This window comes from Manis javanica, chromosome 7 (assembly GCF_040802235.1).
Source record: "Manis javanica isolate MJ-LG chromosome 7, MJ_LKY, whole genome shotgun sequence".
Classification (NCBI taxonomy): Eukaryota; Metazoa; Chordata; class Mammalia; order Pholidota; family Manidae; genus Manis; species Manis javanica.
In genome coordinates, this window is record NC_133162.1 from 102,803,552 (window position 1) to 102,823,045 (window position 19,494).

General features: G+C 40.2%; 1 protein-coding gene across 16 annotated transcripts in view; it reads right to left on the minus strand.

Moving 5' to 3' along the window:
- Window positions 1-19,494, minus strand: part of NCKAP5 (NCK associated protein 5) — a 942,960-nt gene that overhangs the window by 253,423 nt on the left and 670,043 nt on the right. For all 16 annotated transcript variants that reach the window (XM_073241351.1, XM_073241347.1, XM_073241344.1 and 13 more), the window contains one exon: window positions 1,021-1,170. In XM_073241351.1, the coding sequence (XP_073097452.1) occupies window positions 1,021-1,170 (150 nt within the window). The remainder of the gene's footprint in view (window positions 1-1,020; window positions 1,171-19,494) is intronic.

A 19,494-nucleotide genomic window follows, 5' to 3' on the forward strand; every position in this document is an offset into this window, starting at 1 on the left:
AATAGACCCCTCCCACCCCCCCTTGGAAACCCCATAACTGTTCCAAAAGTATAAAAGCAAAAAGGGAACTTTGTTCAGGGTCTCAGACTGAGTCCTGTGTTTTCACAGGCCGCTGGGACCCTAGTTCAAACTAGCAAAAAAGACCTGTTTTGCTCTTACATCTTGCAACTAAGGCTGGTGACTGTGGCTCCACACGGGGAACTCAAGGAAACGGGGCACAACACCTTGAACCTAGTTTGTTAAGATGAGATGGGCTAACCATAGTCCTTGCTTAAAAGTAATTATGCCCCAGCTCTATACGTCAACACAGAAAATCCACTGGAAGGAGAGAAGCCAACTCACAGAAAAAGACATCTTTGATGAGTCTTGCAGCAGGTGAAATTTCAATGAAGAACTAGTAACTGGAATATTCTTTGAAGACTGTTATAAACATTCGGGAATTAACACCCAAAGTGATGTCAAATGCCACTAAGTAGGAGACCAGTGGTTCAAGGGTTTTGAAGGACTGCAGGCATCCAAAAACCTTAAAGCTCTCTTTAGTTTATCTTCACCTCTACTTTTATGTTCTACATGTTGAATATCTGCACAGATTTTTTTTTTTGAAGAAATGGTTTTACTGATTAAAACTTTCCTTTTTTTTTTTTTTGTAATCACCCTTAAATAGTATTGGATGTTTTGTTTATTCATGTTATTCATGTTAAGTATTGGAAAATAAAGTGAAATATAACACAGCCCCTTCCATCAATGGCAGTTTTAGGGGTACTGATCGAGTCTGAGCGCCGACCTGAATTTACAATGAATTATTGTCCTTTGTACTCTTTTTAAGGCTGTGCAGTCATAGTCACTAGGTCCAGACTTTCAGGGATACAAATGTCGAACTTCCTGCTCCTGACTGGCAAAGGAATCACAATGGGAGATACAAGGAGAAAGACGTATAGTCACTCAGAAGCAGTGCCAATAAAAGAAGCAGGGAACTGTTCCTTTCCTCTTTAAACTTGTAGAAATGTTTTCATTTCTTACCTCTAGAACTTTCAATCTTTCTAACAGCAGTTTGGTTTTTTCTTTCCCCTCATCTGCACTGCTGCCTTCACTCCTCGAATCCTCGTCGACCGTCACGTGAAGGTCTTCCAAAGCTTCCTTGTGTTTTCTCTCTTCCTCTGACAGTTTTTCCTGAAACAAGAGGAATTATTGTTTTCAATAATCTCTGCTGAAAAAAAGCAAGAGTGGAAGGCCGAGAAGGGTGGAGTCTCTCCATTGTTTCTGCCCGCTTGCTGGGGCTAAGGCAGAGGAGATTTTGCTACACAGATTCTGAGTGGTGCTTAGATTAGGGAAGAGAGTAGACATTTTTTAATGAACCCTGGCAGGACAAAGCTATTGGGTCACCACCTCTGAATGTCCTGGTCCTCTGCCCTGTTGGAAAAGTGACTGACCCAAGGAAGCCTTAGGTGTAGTCCTGCAGTTAATTCATTTTTATCTGTGCTGTGGAATTCAGCTGTGCTCTAACCTAGGGAAATGCAACCAACCTTGACACCCTGCTTTGTGAACAGATCAGTCCCTCAAAATAGGATCATGGAAGTCACTGGGTATGTAAGCATTTAATTAAGGGAAAATAAAATACCATAAAATATTGAAACGACAATGATTTCAGAATTCTAAGCTGAAACCAATTAGTTCTTTTGGCTCAATGACACAGTCCCTTTTCTAACACTCCAGGATTTGTAGGATAGCCTTGAGGCAGACGTAAAGTGTTGTTATCTTGTCTTTCTTCTTGGCATAAGCTCCTCACTCACCCTTATCTCTGGCAGCTTCTGGGAAGTTGAGGGGTGTTAATTTGAGCCTCATGATTGGCTCTTGTTTTCAAGAGAAAAAGAAATGTCAAGAGAATATCACATGGAAAAACTCTCATCCATATTGTATATATATAAAAATGCTTATGCTATATAGACCAGGTGACATCACTCTATCACACTATTCAATTCTAAATGCAACACTTGAGAAATTGTAGTCTTAATATAGCTGGTTGGCAACTCTGGGCTACTTGGATTCTCAACAGTGAGAGACTTCTTTAAAGTTAGCACCAAACTGAGAATATTTGCAAATACAGAAGCACAAAAGATATGCTTTTTTATCTTTGCGTACTTACAAAGTCTACAGTGAAGAATAGTGTAAGTGGGGGAAAAAAAGCAGATTTTTAAACTGTATTCAGAAAGGTGCTTTGGATGTTCCAAAAATACGATTTAACTTGTTGAAAAAAATGTATGTAAAAATGTGTCTTAATGAATATATACGTATGTATAAGTATACATGTATATGTATAAATACCTAGACTTATATCTAGAGACCACATAGTAACTTGACCCATGTTAATCTGTTTTATACAGATTTCAACATATAATTTCAACATATAAATTCTCCTTCTCTATATAAAGCACAATTGATAAAGAAGGTGATAGCTCTTCATGAAATCACACCTGAGTCTGAGCACATGCAACGTGCAGGTAGTTTACTTCCACACTGGGGACGCACTCAGCTCAGATAAATGCTGGGTAAGTTTAAAGTACAGATCCTCAGGCCAGGACAAAAATCTGGGTTGTGATAGTAAGGCTTTGATTCTTCAAGGTTTGGTCACTTGTCAGACTTTCATTTTCATGAAAAGAAGCCTGAAGTCTAGAGTTACCAACTCAGCTTTGAAATGAAGAGGCCCTTCTACTTCTCGTCTAAGACTGAGCTGCCTGCCACAAAACACTATTCTGGGGCTATAAGGCAAGTTGTCTTTAAAAATACATCTATTTCTCTGCACAAATTATGGTTTTTTCATTGCTCTGTTAGCCTGCTGCACTTGTATTCTCTCCCTCTCTGTATTTACACACACACACGTCTTGCAATAATAACAACTGCACACACATATAATCACCATAACTTCTACAGTTACATTAAAAAATGGAAAGCCGATGGTGTGGTCAATGGACAAGCCAAAAGACTTTGGAATGGGACAGTCAGATTCCAAGTCTATCATTTACCAGCTCGGCAAATGATCTTGGACAAACTACTTCATTTCAGTAACATAGGGTTTGTCTCCTAAATGCCTAAATGAAGTAATGCCAGCACATGTGACATACACAAATACCAGTCAGCTCTCCTTATTCACGGTGGTTATGCTCTATATGGTTGTCATGAACACCAAATTTGTGAATACTGTTCCAAAGGGAAATACTGGGTTGGAGTCCTGTAGGCAACATTTTCATCACCATTCAATATAAAACCTTGTTTTATGAGTGTTTCTATTTAAAGACACCTAATTTAATGCATATTGTTGATTCACTTACTCTGAGCTAACAGCCAACAGCACTGCAATAGCTCAGGCCTGAACGAAGCTTACCTAGCATCTATCTTCTCCATAAGGCACATCATAGCCTCCTTGCCCCTAGGGACACTAGGCAGGCCTCAGCACCGTGCTGGGGGCCATTTTAAACAGTGAAATCACAAACAAAAAGCGTAAGATATGAAAAACTTGGGATGAAATGGAGCATGAAAAGGATGCCTGTTTACAGTGTGAGAGCTGGAAGAGTATTATCTTGTCAGGCCTTAGCTGGGGACACGGGTACCAGGTGCCTCCAAGTTTCCCCTACTCCACGGATGTCTGTGACTGACCATGGAAGCACTCCAAGTGCTGATTCTGGGGCTACAAATAAATTTTAGGGTGCAGGTGAATTCACAAATACAAAATGCACAAATAATGATGCTCAACTGCACACACATACACATTTAAACTGTCCAGATATAGTGCCTAAATATTATCATATGAAACAACTGAAAACAACTGGAGATTCTATAGATTATATATCAGTATTCAGATTACATAAAATGCAAGGGTAATTTTACATAATTTAAAGAAAGGGTGATCATTGAGCTCTGGGAGATGTGATTTCATGGAAATGGGACATGATGTATGCTTTGGCGGAGTAATACAACTTGAACAGTGAGAGAGCACAGGGTGGGGTTGGGGGTTAAAGAGAAAACTGAAATGAAGACCCCTGTCAGGAGTAAGTGTTGCCCTTATTGGTTTGTGAGGAATCAAGTTTGATTACAATGCACAAAAAATTTTTGAGAGAGTAGTTCGGTACAGGATTGGAGTGTAAAAGAAAGAAAAGATTCTTGGAAATGAGACAGAAAAAGTTCAGACAATTCATTTGTTACAGAGCACCTCCAAATGTTTATTGACTAGCAGCTTTTAGTCATTTGCCATTCTAGGTGCTAGAAATATGGCAAACCAGACAGAGTTCCTATATTCTATGAATTTATATTCTAACAGTGGGAAACATGAAACATTCCAAGTCAAGTCAGTAAGTTATTTAATTGTAGCTACTGGTAAATACCATGAAGAAAACAAAACCTCGTAACATGATGGACAGTGGTATGTTTAGGGAAAATATTAGAGGTAGAGACAATCCATGTAAGGCTGTCTAAGGAAGTGGCCTTTTGAGCTGAGACCAAATGATGAGAAGGAAGCAGTCATGCAATGGCCTGAGATAAAGGTTCTTAATAGAATTCCTAATAGAAGGAACAGCAAAGCAAATGCCTGGGGGCAAGGCTCAGCTTGCCTCTCTGATCAGCTGCGGGGAGTCTGTGTGACTGAACGGAACGCAATGCCCATAAGCCTAAGAAAGGAAATGTGATCAGAAAGAGAGGTAGAACATGGAGGGTCTTGCAAGGCACAGAAAAGGGTCTGGGTTTTATTGTAACCACACTAAAGAAGAACTGGAAGTCAAGTAGGGGAGTGATAGGTTCTGATTTACATTTTAGAAACATCTCTCTGACTGCGGTAGCAGAGAAGGGCTGTGGAAGGAAGAAGACAGGAGACTAGCTGGGAGGCCTTTATATAGAAAGGAAAAAAAATTAGTAATACTTTGAAGGTTTTGGATAAAAACTTACCAAAAGCAGTTCCCATACTGGATGGTAGGTCAGAAGCCTTGAATTAAAAGCCCAGTTTTTACACTTTTGCACCTTGCTGGGCAAATCATTTGACCATTTCAGTTCTCAGTCCTCCCCTCCCTCCAGTTACAAAAATGAAAGAGTTGGATTAAATGTCCCCTCCAATGCTAATGTTCTAAGCACTTAACTGATACTCAAGACACTATTTCCAAGAAGGAAATGTTGTCAATATGATCAATGGTGACAGAAATGACAAGAGAACATAAAAAATATGTCTACATTTTATAAGAAGGTTGTTAGTGGAGACTTGAAAGCTGTTTGACTAAAGTGTCATGATGGTACCCAAATTGTCAGTGGTTAAGCAAAAGTGAAAAGAGAAAATAGAGGCAATTTCCTCAGATGCGCATTTGAAAGTATGACAGGGAAGGGAATATAAAGACCTGTAGTCGAGGGGCGTTGCAGAGACAAGCAGAAATCTTTTTTCAAGATGCAGACAACTGAGTTGTTTGAAGAACTAAAGAGAGAGGAGGGGGCACTGGACACGGCAGCGAAGGTGAGGACATATGAAGAGATGTCCAAAGCAGACAAGGCAGAGGAAGAAGGGCACTGATGGAAAAGCCAAGGGTTTTCAAATGTGGTTCCCTGCAAATATCGCTTCACAGCTGAATCTCCCAGTTAGTATTTCTAAGTCACTAGTTAGTGTCTACTTGGTTCTTAAACAAGGATGTGAGTGCAAGTAGGTCATCTGCGAAAGGAAGGAAATGTCAGTAGGTGAGTGACTCAGGGAGGAGAAGGCAGCCATCAAAGGGCAAATTACTATGCAGCTGTAGCTAAAGTCATGGGAAACTCAGGAAAATGGTGCAAAGCACAGGTCTCAGAGTCACCCTACCCCACAGGTGAGAACTCGGAGTGTTTATGCACCAACCCCACAAGCATCCATGGTTGAAGGCAGCTGATGGGGTGTCAGTGCCTGGCACTGCTAGCCTACCCCAGGAAGTAAGGTTTTACACACCTGTCACATAAAAGTGTCCTCCCATACAGATGTTGATCACTGGAAGTAACAGGAGCAGGGGTATGGACAGACCCCTGCCATTGTCTGCTACAGGTAAAGAGGAGGCTTGAGGCTGCTCTGATGTAACACTGCCTAGGGAAGAAAGCCACATCTGTAGGCCACTCAGACTAGTCACTGTCCTAAAGGCGTGTCTCCTTGTGTTCTACCCCCTCAGATGACCAGGAATCCATGAGTAGAGTTACCTGTCCTGTCCTTTTCTTCACTCTTGTCTCCATTATCACTTACCAATGAGAGTGTTAAAGTATAATGTAAATGAGAAAGAGAGAGATGGAAAGAGCAGATTTTATGTAAGTAGATGAGCAACAGAGGAAAATAAGTGGAGACAAAATCATAGAAACGAGAACAATCTGAGAGAGATGAGAATGGCTATTCCCATTGACAGATTACTACTGTCAATCTCAAAAAGGACAGTTATTAAATTTATATTATACCCATAAAAGCATGATAATATTTTTTAAATCAAGTATATGTATTCTAGCCACACATAAATAACCCAAATGAAACACATTTCAATCGGAAATTTTAGTCCCTTTGCTAATTAATCACTCGTGGTACACATGGTAAAAAGAGAAAGGGTAAGAAAGAAGTCAGAAATACGTGGTTTTAAATAAAATATTTAAATAAAATACATTCTCCTATGAACCTCTAAGAGATGAGAAAGAAAAATAAGCCCAGCCCACTCCTGAGGATGCTGTGAAGAGAGTAAGATGATTCTGTGGTGACCTGTTTTCATGTTTCAGTTCTTCATGGACTTTAAATCAGCAGTGAATTCTATAAAAGTGAGGCTACCACACAAACAGCTTTCACTCCCCACATATTTCATATATGGTTGAGACCATAAGCTTGTTTGCCTCAACAAATACCAGCCAGTACACAGGAAGCTAAAGATTTAGGAGCTCAGTTAGCGTTTGAGGGTTTAAATCAAACTTTGCCTTGTCTGTACATGAAGCAATCCTTCGAGTTGTAAGTTTCTCTAAGTGGTTACCAGAGTAATGATTCACCTCTGGGGGAGACCTCATCTTTTGTTCTCAAGTAGTCAGCTCATCAGATCTACGTAGAATGGTATCAATCAACACAAAGCTCTGGGCTGCATCAGTTCTGCTCTGACAGATGACAGACAGTGTGGGAAGCAAAGGGCAGGACAATGCTTCACTGAGGGCCAGCTACTGATCACTCAAAAACATTAGGCAGGAAAATGATCACGATGTCCTTCCCCAAAATGTGTCTTACTCATCTTCAGGTCACCAGCTTCCCCCAGTCTAGCACACGGTGGGACACAAGGATGGTTTCATGAGGTCACCTTACTTTATAATCAACTAATTAATCCATTCATCCAACAAATATTTACTGAGCAGCTCCTATGTGCCAGATACTGCAGAAGATGCCAGGGGTATACAGGGGAAGAAAACGTGTGGCTCATGGAGCTTAGTCTTGTGGAAGGAGACAATTAATAATCACAAGTGGATGCAAAACAGTACTGCTCTGTGTGCCATGCAGAAAATTTTCCAGGTGCTTCAAGAATCAGTAATAAAGGGATGTGAAAAGAGAGGTCAGGAAAGCAAATGTCCACAGCCAACACCACAGGAGCTAACCAGGAAACAACCACGAGGCGGAAGGAAGGGAAGGCAATTTAACAAGTTTGAAGGTAGGCCTTGGCAGCTGGGGAGGGAAATGAGGCTGGATGGGCTGATGACACTGGGCCATCAGTCAAGGAAGTCTGCACTTACCCTAACAGCAGTGGGAAGCCACTGACTGTTTTCAAGTGCATGTGGGGGCCAACTACCAGTGGCATCAGACTCAGTGTGATGTGTCAGGAGAGAATCGTTGCCTTTTTGAAATGGAGATTCCTTGGCCAACTCTGGCCCTAGTGAATCACCATATCTAAGACTGGGGCCAGGAATATTTAATTTTCAAGAACACCCAGGTAATTCTAATCCAGGCCAAAGTTTAAGGACCTCTAGACAAAAATGCTCCAGCATAGAACATAAATCACTTTTACTTTAGATAAGCTTTCAAGGTTGCACATTTGATTTATATCTTATAATGAATATGTTAAATAAACAGATAATTAATCATCCAAACCAATACCCACTGGAGAGTAAGGGGACGGGGTCTATTAATAATACATTGGGACAGTAGATGGCAGCCAGGTTAACTGGGCCATACTTACCTTCTGCTTGCTAAATCCTACTTCACTAATAGATGTCAGATGTCGACCTACAACAGAAATTGCCCTACCTTGGTGTGATAAGATGCTCTTAGGAAATTTCTATTTCAGTTGTGAGAGTCCAGTGCCCACCATGCTATGGCTGTTCCTTTCCATAGAAGCAGATGGCATTACAGATTTGTAACTGTTTTTAATGACTCCTGCATCGATGAACACTAAGGTTCTGAGATAGGTTCCATGTGTGAAGTGTGGGAGGGAAACAACTCCCCTGCTTGCAAAGCCTTCCTAATTTAAAAATAATGCTTGCTTGCACCTTGCTTTTATTAAAAAACAAGGAGAAATCTGTCCATCAGTGCCCTACATGAGATAGGAAAGGGGCAACTGATTTTCATGATGAGCTCACAATTTCAATAGTAAGAAAAGTAATAAATTAAATTTAAACACTCCCCCTTCCCCCTCACACACAGCCAGCAGCCCCATTGGGTGTGTGTGGTTGCCTGATTGTGTGTGCAAAGGCTAGATCTCAACAGGGTGACCATCTTCCACCCCATCACTGCAGGAGTGATGCTAGTCTGAGCCTAGGACTATGAGGAGAACCCCAAATTAGGTCAGAAGGGAAGGCAGTGTGTGTCACATTTGGACATACCTTGGCATTAAATTTGATAGGATAAGGGGAGAGTGAGCCTCATGTATGTGTTCTTGAGGTCCATCGAGTTCTACCTCACAGTGATCTGTTCTTATTTAGGGTAGGAACACAGACCCGGTTTTTATGAAGTTTTAGAACAAGGAGAAATAAGAAATCTACATTCCAGTCCTAGCTCTGCCACTAACCAGCTGTGTGATTTAGTCAAGTCACATAATTCCTCTGCCCTTCAATTTCTTTATCTGTGGATGAAATGCACAGAAAGACTAACTCAGAGGTCCCTCTAGCTTGAAATTTCTATGAGTTTGATCATCTTTAAAAACTCAACTTGGAAGGATAAGTATTTAAAACATTGCTGAAGTTTAATGATTTTAATACAGAATGGCATTAAGGTTGGCTCTAGAAGATATTTTGCTTAATAAAATCTTTGTGCTTTTCAGAGTGTATTTCTGCCTCCCTGACTACCCCCAAATGTTTCCTTGGAAAAAACCTTCCTTCTTTTTGCCATGTGCTTTTCTTGGGCTCTCAGTTTCCTAATCCAGCCTTTACATTTAGCATATTTCATGCCCTACTTGTAAGAAATGAAAGTCCTGGTGAGCAACAGTAAGTGGGAGTTTAATGGAAGACACTTCTAACACTCACAGGAAATCATCCCCAACGTGAGTCCTCTCTGAGGGTATTTGCTTATGGCAGAAGTAATTTCAAGTATCTTCTGGTTGCAAGGATTTTGAAAAAAATAAAGAAAATTCACTCATCTCTCTATTTTTGTTATTTTTAAGTTTAATGGCTGACGTAAAGCCAACATATAGAAACACTGCATGTATGATAATAGTTATACTCTGTTCCAGCTTATTCATTCTTTTTCTGATGGAGACTGCTCTTATTTCTTAGCACTCTCAAACACACATGCATCCCCTCACATGCATGCAGTTTTCTAACTTGAAGATGGCAAAATGAAACCATGGGAAGATAAAGAGACATCAAACTATCCAACTTTAGAAAGCTAGTCAATTGTAGAAGTTAGAAAAGATTCTTGTTCATTCTGAATATCCAACCATATGTTAACTCCACCTACTAGTTGATAGTAAAATTATTAAAAGCTATAATTTAGGACTGATCACTTAAGGCAGAGACTAGGAGGGGTGCAAGCATAAAACATTAAGTTTTCTCCAGAATACAGTAGACATAATAAAAAAGCATCTAATATTTGCATCTCAGAGTTAAGCTAGACAACCTCATAACACCATTTTATACACTCATAGATATGGGGATGCATGGCAGATATTCTGGAACTCCTTTAACAAGCAAGAAAAGAAATTCCCATAGGTTATTAAGTAAGCTGTTAACAGTAAGCAGCAGAGCCAGAATTTAAATACAGTTCTGATTTAAATGTCATGCTCTTTCCACAGACTCAGTTACTTCTTTCAGATTTTCTCATGTACCTATAGATTCACCCTTAATGGTATAATGGTATAATTCTATCTGAGAATATATAATCTTTATCCAACCATAAACCACACTACTGACAGCATCTCTCCCAAGGTTTAGGCCATTCCTCCAGGGCATGGGGGCTTTATCAGAAACAGCAGGTTTGGTCTCAGATGACTATTAGTAGAATAGGTTTAACAAACCACCACCACTTCCATAGTTAATGATCATTCAATTAGTTCAAAACACAAGCACAAACCATAACAAAAGCTAAATGGAAATGTAGAAACCAGCTGTCTGGCTGACAGCCATCCCAGTAAGCCCCCATGGCTTCAGATTCTGTGACTTATTTACTCATTTGTTTTCTGGTGGTAGGGAGGGTGCACAGAATATATTGTCACTTTAGATAGCATTTCAGCAAATACCATAACAGCATTCCCAGAGATCACTAGCAGCTTTTGTTCAGTACCAGCATACTAAATTTTAAAGGGGGAAAAAATAGTGTCAGATAAATCACAGGATTTTAAAAGAACATCCCAATTTGTTCATAGTTTAATACTACTGTCAGGCATAAAATATAAAACTCTTCTTTTTCATCCTTGGATTTGACTTACAAAGTGAACTAAGCACACAGTAAAATCCCCAAGATTAAATGTGTATGATGGATAAGAGAACAAAGTGTTGTCTTTATATCTCTAATATGAACCCACGACCATTGGCATATCAATTCATATCTACTCCATATTACTCTTCACTCAAAACACTCCTCAATATTGCCAACTATCTTCCATATTGAAGAGCTCTGTGAAGTTACAATAATAAATTTCCAGATGATACTTTTACTGCTTGTTCCATCTATCAGCAACATTTATTTCTTTAAAACAAATGCAAATTCTAAAGGCACTTTACATAAAGGGAAACTCTAGCATGCAATACGATGGTGTAAAAAAGTAAGCTGTAATTCTGACTGAAGGCATGCTCCAGGTGGCTGGACATCTAAGATTAGCAACAGAAATTATGTCCTTGCAGTCCATCTGATGGTTGTCCGAGTGTAATCTGAGCAGAAAGGAGCCCCAAATAGTAAGAATGTCATGTAGAAGGGGAGTTTCAGTGGTTAACCGTTACACTTACATGCTGGAAGGTCATCAAATATAACTCATGAGTTAATGTCAAAATTTGCATTCAGATTCAATCTTGCTCTTCCTTCTCTGCCCCCCTCCTCCCTGGTCCCTGCGTTTTGAAGGAATTCATGGGACAAGTTAGCCAAAGAGTCTCCATAAGGAAGATGAGCTCATGGACTGAGCAATGACCAACCCAAAATGAACCAATAAATTCAGTCATTGGCTAGTCAGTGGTAGGTAGGTGGACGGCTATGTTACTGATTTCTTTATATATATCCAGAGAAGTCATATATCTGGGATTCCTGGACAGCATTTTAATTTAAAGTAAATTTAAGCAATTTAAAATGTTCTATCTCACTGTTCCCATAAATATAAAATACAAATTGTCAGCTAACCAATGTGCCTAAATTTTCCTCTCAGAAAATATGGTCAATGCTATATTTATATATATTTTGACAACCACCTTAAGAAAAATACTTGTCTTCTGAGTTTCTTAACCTGAACTAAATTGGGAGGCAATTGCTTCTACCAAAAAAGAATTAAGTATTCAAATGTAACAATAGTAACAATAACAACAATGAATAGGTCAAATGAAGAGGATTCATCAATCTGAATTCAATAAACAGACGTTGTATGCAGCTCACCTGGTCCCAGTTATAATGAAAGACTTTCAGGGGCAAGAAAGACATTTTAGATACTGCACCCATCCCCACACCTTGCACAACATGGAAAGCACTCAATGAATGCCCAGTGTCACTGAACATGATGATGCCAAATGAAGGGTGATACTGTAAGCTTAATGCTAAACTACTTAAATATTCATAACTACTTTCAACAAAAACTATTTTTAAGTAAGTATTTTGCCACTGGAAACACAAAGCAACGGACTGACGGAATATTTGCATAACAGATAAAAGCACCATTAAATTGACTTATACTCCTGGAAAATGAGATTTTGCACATTCATCCTTTAACGGACATCTTCACAACATGCTTCCCACATAGTAACATATCAAATTTCAAAGCTATGTCTGCCCTGGGAATTTCTGGAGACTCACTGACCTGCTCCTAGTCAAAGTACTCCATTCCTCCTACCTTCTTTCTTCCTGGGGTTACCCAAAAGAAAGCCCTAATGAGGTGCTTTAGTTGTACTTTTGAAAGTCAGAGACAGATTATCTAGTTAATTCTCATGGGGGCTCATGTCTGATCAGAGAGAAGCTTCACCTATTTGGACCTAAATGGAACATAAGGATTAAGCAAGACTATTAGATTTTTTTCGAGTACAATTTATATAATACCTGTTCTCTCTTTTCAGGCAAAACTCAGTGCGTAGAGGAGGGCCCAATTTTTTGAGGATTCTACTGAAGAGATCCTGCTAGTGTTACTGCCCTGGTGTGCTTTTTGACATTAAAAACGATTATTTTTATCCCGAAGCCCTGAAGCAGCAGGAAGCTATCACTTCAGGTGCTTCTTTGTCATGGAGTGGGATGTACATTCTGACAAGCCACTCATTGCCGCAGTGGGAGAAGGGAGGCAAAGAGCTCTTTGGTGAAGACACCTGTAACCTTGCCAATGATTCATCATGGTAAAAGAGGGAGGAAAACTATGATAATTAGCAAGACATAAGCATGATCTTAGAAGACAATCAGAAAAATCAGAATATATATATATGAAAAGAAATGTAAGTGTGCATCAAAACTTGAGTAGCCATTTTCTTCATGCAAAATCTGTGCATTTACAGGATCATGAGCTGGGCAAGGTGTGGTTCCTGAGACAAATGGCTCTCCTGGAGGTCTTCCAAATTATTCCAAAAAATAGTCTTCTACGTCCCATCTATGGTTATCTTAGTGCTCAACCTTCTGTTGCCACAGGGAGGGGGAAAATGTATAAACTATCCTGAACTGGTTTCTTCTTCCAGGTTTGCTATGCATGGGCAGTGTGACCTTGCTTGGTAAAGCCCCTTGGTTATTTGTGACATGGTTTCCTCACACACAAAATGTGGTGACTGGATACTGGAGGTCACTTTCCTCCTTTGGAGCAGTTATGACTTGTTAACTACCCTGTTCATCTCCACACAGTGGCTAGCCTCATGGTCACGCCAGAACTCTTCCCTTGGATAATCATGGCTCACAGAGGCTGGCCACCTTGTGCACATCAACATGACAATAAACAGCTGGTAAACATGGCCCATACTCTTGGCCACCTAATAAATTATGAGACTATCCAACCCATTCCAAGCAGCGCAGGTCTCCATGATACCAGACGATCACTCTACAGACTCTGCTGTCCCTAAAACCACTAGCCCTGCAGTACTGGCTGTAACTCGTGCTAAGCAGTAAGGATGCTGCCCAGTTTTCTCGGTCTCTAAGCCCATCAAACTCAGCTGATTGTGTGTGCCCAGAACTATCCCCGACACTGGTAAAAGAGTCAGGGGCAATTACGGTTCAGGCCACTCTGGAAACTCAGCTCCAAGTGGAGGGCTTTGAACTCAGTGGCTGAGAGGGGTTCAAGGAGCTCATCATGACAATCAGCCCTGTGGCTCGGCTGCCCACATCGTCTCTGCCAAGTTTATGCTGTCTTCCCAGGGCCTGCCTTTCATTATGTCAAGGATAAAATCTTAGCTTGGTAACTCTCTAAAACTTGCTATTAGTTTGAATTTTTAGAAGGAAAGACGAGACTCAAGCTCAGTTAACAGGCAACACTAATTAGGGTGAATTTAGAATCTTGTCTTGTTTTCTTTGTGTCCATGGGTCCCTCCTATCTACACAAGTGTAATGCTTTTCCTTGCCAGCAACACCTCACTACCAGCAGGTTTTCCTCAACACTTTGGTTTCCTCCACTAGTTCTCAGCCCATCCAGGCTGGGGCTCTGAGCTGGGACCACTGTATGCCTCAGTCATTTTCTAGTACTCACTGGCCTACCTGTCCCATGTCCTTGTGTTCTCCCAACAGTCTTGGCCTGCACTGCCTCACCAGCAATGAGTTCACTACCAACCCATGGACTGCACATCACTGGGGGTAAGGTTCCCAGGGCCCCGAGAGATTAAGTAAATCCTCAAACATTATAAAGCTTGTGCATTGCTTAGTCAGAATATGAACTAAGGCTATTGGCCTCAAAGGCTTTAAGCTTACCCATAATCCTCTAAATTCTCTCACTGGAGTACCCACAATCCTCTGCTACACTTTGCTGGAACACCCATAATCTTCTGCTTTGCCTCACTGGAGTACTCATAATTGTCTGCGGTCTCTTACCACAGTACCCACAGTACCTAATACCTTTCCATTTATCTGCATTTACTGTCTTTCAGATCAACTCAACTCCCACCTTCTACAGACACTCAATGTGCCTCCTAAACAGAAGGCACTAGCCTGGTTATTCTGAGGGAATGAGGACAAGACCCTGGCTGCTTTAGCAATGATGAGCAAGAAAACAAAAATACACAGCTGAATCTAATCTGATGCCTTCTAGTGTAAAGGTTCTCAACCCGGGCTACATATTAGAATTGACCTATGGGGACTTTGAAATCTTCATGCCCAGGCCACACACAGACAAATTTAAATCAGAATCTCAAGGGTGCAACTAAGGCATCACTAATTTTTAAAACTTTCCAGATGATTCCAAGGCATAGCCGCATTTGAGAACCCCTGGTGTAGTGTAATTAATACCCCTGCAAGACGATGAGACTTGGAATCAAAAGACAAAGTCCAGTGCAGCCTGGCACTTATGACCCCTGGAAAGCCAACTGCCTCTGTTAAACTCAGTTTCTTTACCTACAATGTGAACTCAAACTTCCTGCTCTTCCTACTTGGGAGGGTCAATGTGAGTATCAAATAACATGATGTGAAAGCACAGATTGTAAAACATCTATTATTTTGACCACTGATCTTCCAATGCTGATGTTCAAGTGCTCAGGAGAAAGTAGGTAATAAAAATTCATAAAGAAGAAAAAAATACTCTAACAGTAGCGTTAGAAAAATTAAAATAGTGACCCAAGAGAAATACAGCCTAATTCATATCTTCAGGATATATTTACAAGTCATTTTATAAATAAAATTAAAGATACTATAGTAGAGTACTCCCAATGGAACTGTTTTCAGAACATTTATAATTACTGTAGAAGCTTACTAACTCACACTAGGGCATAGAGTTGGCTTAAATGGGGAGAAATGGACTTACTGTACTAGCATTAATTTAGTGTAGAATCAAAATTTATTGGGGGGATGGCAAACCTTCCAACCTAAACACATTTGGAAAAACATCTCTGATCTGTTTACAAAACAATGGAATTATGATTGACTATTTGCCTTTGGCTATTCATTTAAACAGATGAAGAATATCGGCCCTCCTACCCCAGTTCAATGGGTTTGATCCCAAAGTTCCTTTGAACATGTCAGTTTGACATCTGGTGCACTCCACAAAAGGCACACGATAAATGGGGCTGGAAGAGCAGGCCAAGGCTTCAACAGTTACCATAGTACCAGCCTGAGGTCTGGGGTGAGTAATGAGGGCAGGAAGACCAAGGGGACCAGTGGTTTCTTCTCCTTTTGTACACATATGACACTTGGCAAAATACAGAAATGATGGTTGTAATTTCTGACTTTCATTTGCTAGTTTCCTCTTCACTTCGGTATTCTTAAGCTACTTTCTAACTCCTCTCTTCACTGGCACCCCTAGTCAAAGTGATGTCTCACCCAGGCTTAATCAACACAAATGATTTCAAGCTTCTAAATTACCTTAGGAAATTTTTCTCTCTTCTTCACCTCAAATCCCATGTCCTAAATTCCAGGTTTTTGAGATGAGTTGATAGAGCAAAGCCCTTGGATTTAACTGGTTCACACTAACATATGAATGATCTTCCCTTAGGTATTTATCTTCTTGATTCTTTATTTCTTACGTGGAATAATGCTTTAGTGGATGGAATTTCAGAGAAACATATCTAAGTGAGAAAAATCTTGCTGGATGGGGTCTGGAGATGACAGATTGTGCAGTGGGGGAAGACACCACTACAAAGGCCAGTGCTGTCTAAGAACCTGGCCCTGGGTTTATCTCTTCAGAAATATCTTCATTTCTCATAGTTTCATCATTTTCTTCATTTCTGAACCTTTAGCTTCTGTGGAGTGAGCCACTAGGGCAGGCTAGAGTGAGGCAAGGTAAGAGGATGGCTTGGCTGTGTGAAGAAAAAGAACAGACGAGCAAATAGATGGGGCTAGATGTGTAATTAATAAAAAAAAAAAAGGAAATTATAGTTTTGTAGCCTCAAGTGAGCTTAGAAAATAGGATCAAAGTTCAATAATAACAGGTACTGTTTGTTGAATACTTAACATGGGCTATTCATGTTATCATATGCCATCCTCTGACTGTTAGATGAAATCATGTCTGGGGAAGCAGTTTGAAAATAGCAGCCTTTCCTCTTAGTCTCTTATACCCATTACGGAGAAGAGAAAACTGAGACTCAAGTTGAATAAGTTTTCCAAGATGACAAATCTAAGGAAAAAAGGGGTTCATCTCTGAGTCTACAAGACCTTGAAACTTTTTCTTACTTAACTTCACCTTCATGAATTCCCTAACAACAATCCCTTGCACTTACATGTGGTCCTGGAAAGTGAGGGGCTGCTGAGAATTCACAGCACTCTTTTTAATGAGCTACAACTTTCCTTTCCTCAGATGGCTCCCTCCTATTATTAATCCAAATTAGTTCTTACATAGGGAAAAGAAAGAATACTGAGCACCATTTGCATCTGTATTTGAATGAGTGGCCAATAGACTACAGGGGGTAGAGCACATTCAGTGAACTTCCCTATCTACACCCTTTCAGAGCCAGAGGAGTTTACAAAGCCCAGTGCATGAAGGGCAAATCCCCTACACTTGGGCAGGTGCAGGCCCTCAGCAGCCCGAAATTAGAAAATCTCTCTTACCAGGCAAGAGTAAACAATTAGGGAGAGGGAAAACAACTCCTGAGCCTCCAATGACCTTCTGATTCCCTTCCACCCTACAAGTCAAACTTCCCTAAGAATCTTCTCCCTACACACCTCCTTAAAGAACTGAGCTACCTAGAAAAGATATAGAAGATCATGGAGTTGATTCACAATCCCAGTGACATTAGAGTCACCAGAGGAAATTTTTAATTATATGAAGGCCCAGGCTAGTCTGCTGGAGACTCTGTGGAATTGTTCTGGGTCAGGGTGCAGGCAGGTTGAGAAACTGATCATTACCTAACCCTCTGTCTTACAGTTGAGTCCTGGAGAAGGCACTTTTTTTTTGGCAGATGGTCAGTTTTTCCAAGCCCAGAAACTGCTGTAGAGGGCTCAGATACCAGCTTCTGGGCATGTAAAAACTATTCTTCTGTCTCCTCAGGTATGTCTGTCGGGTCAATTAACACTTAAATCCTGGAGTGGCTTAAATGAAGACAGCACTGTCCAGGCAGACCATTCTCCTCTCCCCCCACACCTGGGGGTTCCTCTCGCTGCCATGCTGTGCTTGCTGTGCAGAAAGAATCCATAAGGACAATACAGCTGAAAGATTACTGTATAGGAGAGGGCTCAGTAATGAAAGTGTATTTTTTTTTCTAGCAGGTGCTTTCCATGTCTTTAACTATTTCTTAATTCCAAAATTGCATATTTCTCCCCACAGACTATTCTATCTCCATTTCATAAAGCATTGACAAACCAAGTCCTTAAAAAAAAAGGAAATTATAGTTTTGTAGCCTCAAGTGAGTTTAGAAAATAGGATCAGAGTTCAAGAATGGATGCCATCATGATTTTGTTCTATTTCAATCCATTTGTTTCCTAAAAGAAAGAAGTAACTCATACGCCTGGTTAATGATCACAAGGATCCAAAGTATTTGCCTAAGCCACATACTATTAAAGGGCAACATCCTTTGGATTCTATCCACAAACCCCCCTGACCTGAGACATCTACTGGGTATTCCAAAATAAAGCCCGGCCCTCTGCTGAGATGAGCTGAGGAAAGCGTTCATGTTTACTGGCAATACCTGGCTCACCTTTATGAACAGAAGGTGCTTTTCCAGGGCGTCATTTTATTCATAGGTTATATTTGTTCTAACGAAGAGACCACATTCTGCTTTTACTGTAACAGTTCAATTCAAGGTCAAAATAGCTAATAGAGATATTTGTATCTGAGCACAGAATTGAGGCAGAAATTGAGAATGAAAAAGGAGAGTCAAAACCCATTAAACCAGGAATTTTAAATTCCCAAGAAGAATGTAGGCAACTATTTACACTCTCAGTGAAATTACTGGGAAGTACCCTATTCCTTTCAAAGTATTTCACAGCACTTGGGTGCAGACTCTCCTCAGTGTGCCAATTAGCAGGTGCTCCCCAATGAGACTGTCTGGAAACTTCTGAAATTCTGGAAAGTATTTCTGTAGGGTGTAAAATCATATTTCATCTTATAGAATAATTTCAAAGAGAAAGGGACTATTTCAGGAAAGATGATGTTTGTGGCTCTCCTGAATCTCATCACACACTTTGGTTTTAGAAATTCTACTTTTATAAAGGTATCATGTGAATAGAAGATGTTGCTGAAGACAAAACAAAAAAGAACCAAGAGAGGAAGGAAGATAACTGCTTCCTCCAGGAACAGTTTCAGCCATTTAAACTTAACACACAATAAAAATACTCCCTTTATTACCATTACCCACTTCAGCAGCCATCCAAAGTTCACAGCAATTCAAAGAAAAGGCCAGATTTCTTACAGCAGAATCAAAGGCACTTGAGACTTCCTGAGATTATCGACCACAGATATAGACAAAAACATTCAATAAAGGTATTTCATATCCTATTGTGTCTTACAATTTTATAAATACCTGTGCAAGGACCTAGAGACTCTATCAGCAGACACACAGTAGAAAATTATTTTTTCAAATGGTGTGCACTCACTGAATGTACTCACTGCTGATCTATACATTGCATTTGTTTACCACATTTTGCTTAGGTAAAGGAAAAACAAAAAGGCAACACTTTTCTGAATAAAATACTCATGTGAATTACAGTCTGGTTCTTCTAAAGGATTCTAAAGAGTTCACGTCTCCTGACTCATTAACTGCAGACACGTACGGAGACAAATACTGTGTGTGAAGGAACCAGTACAGACACAGCTTAGATGCATATAG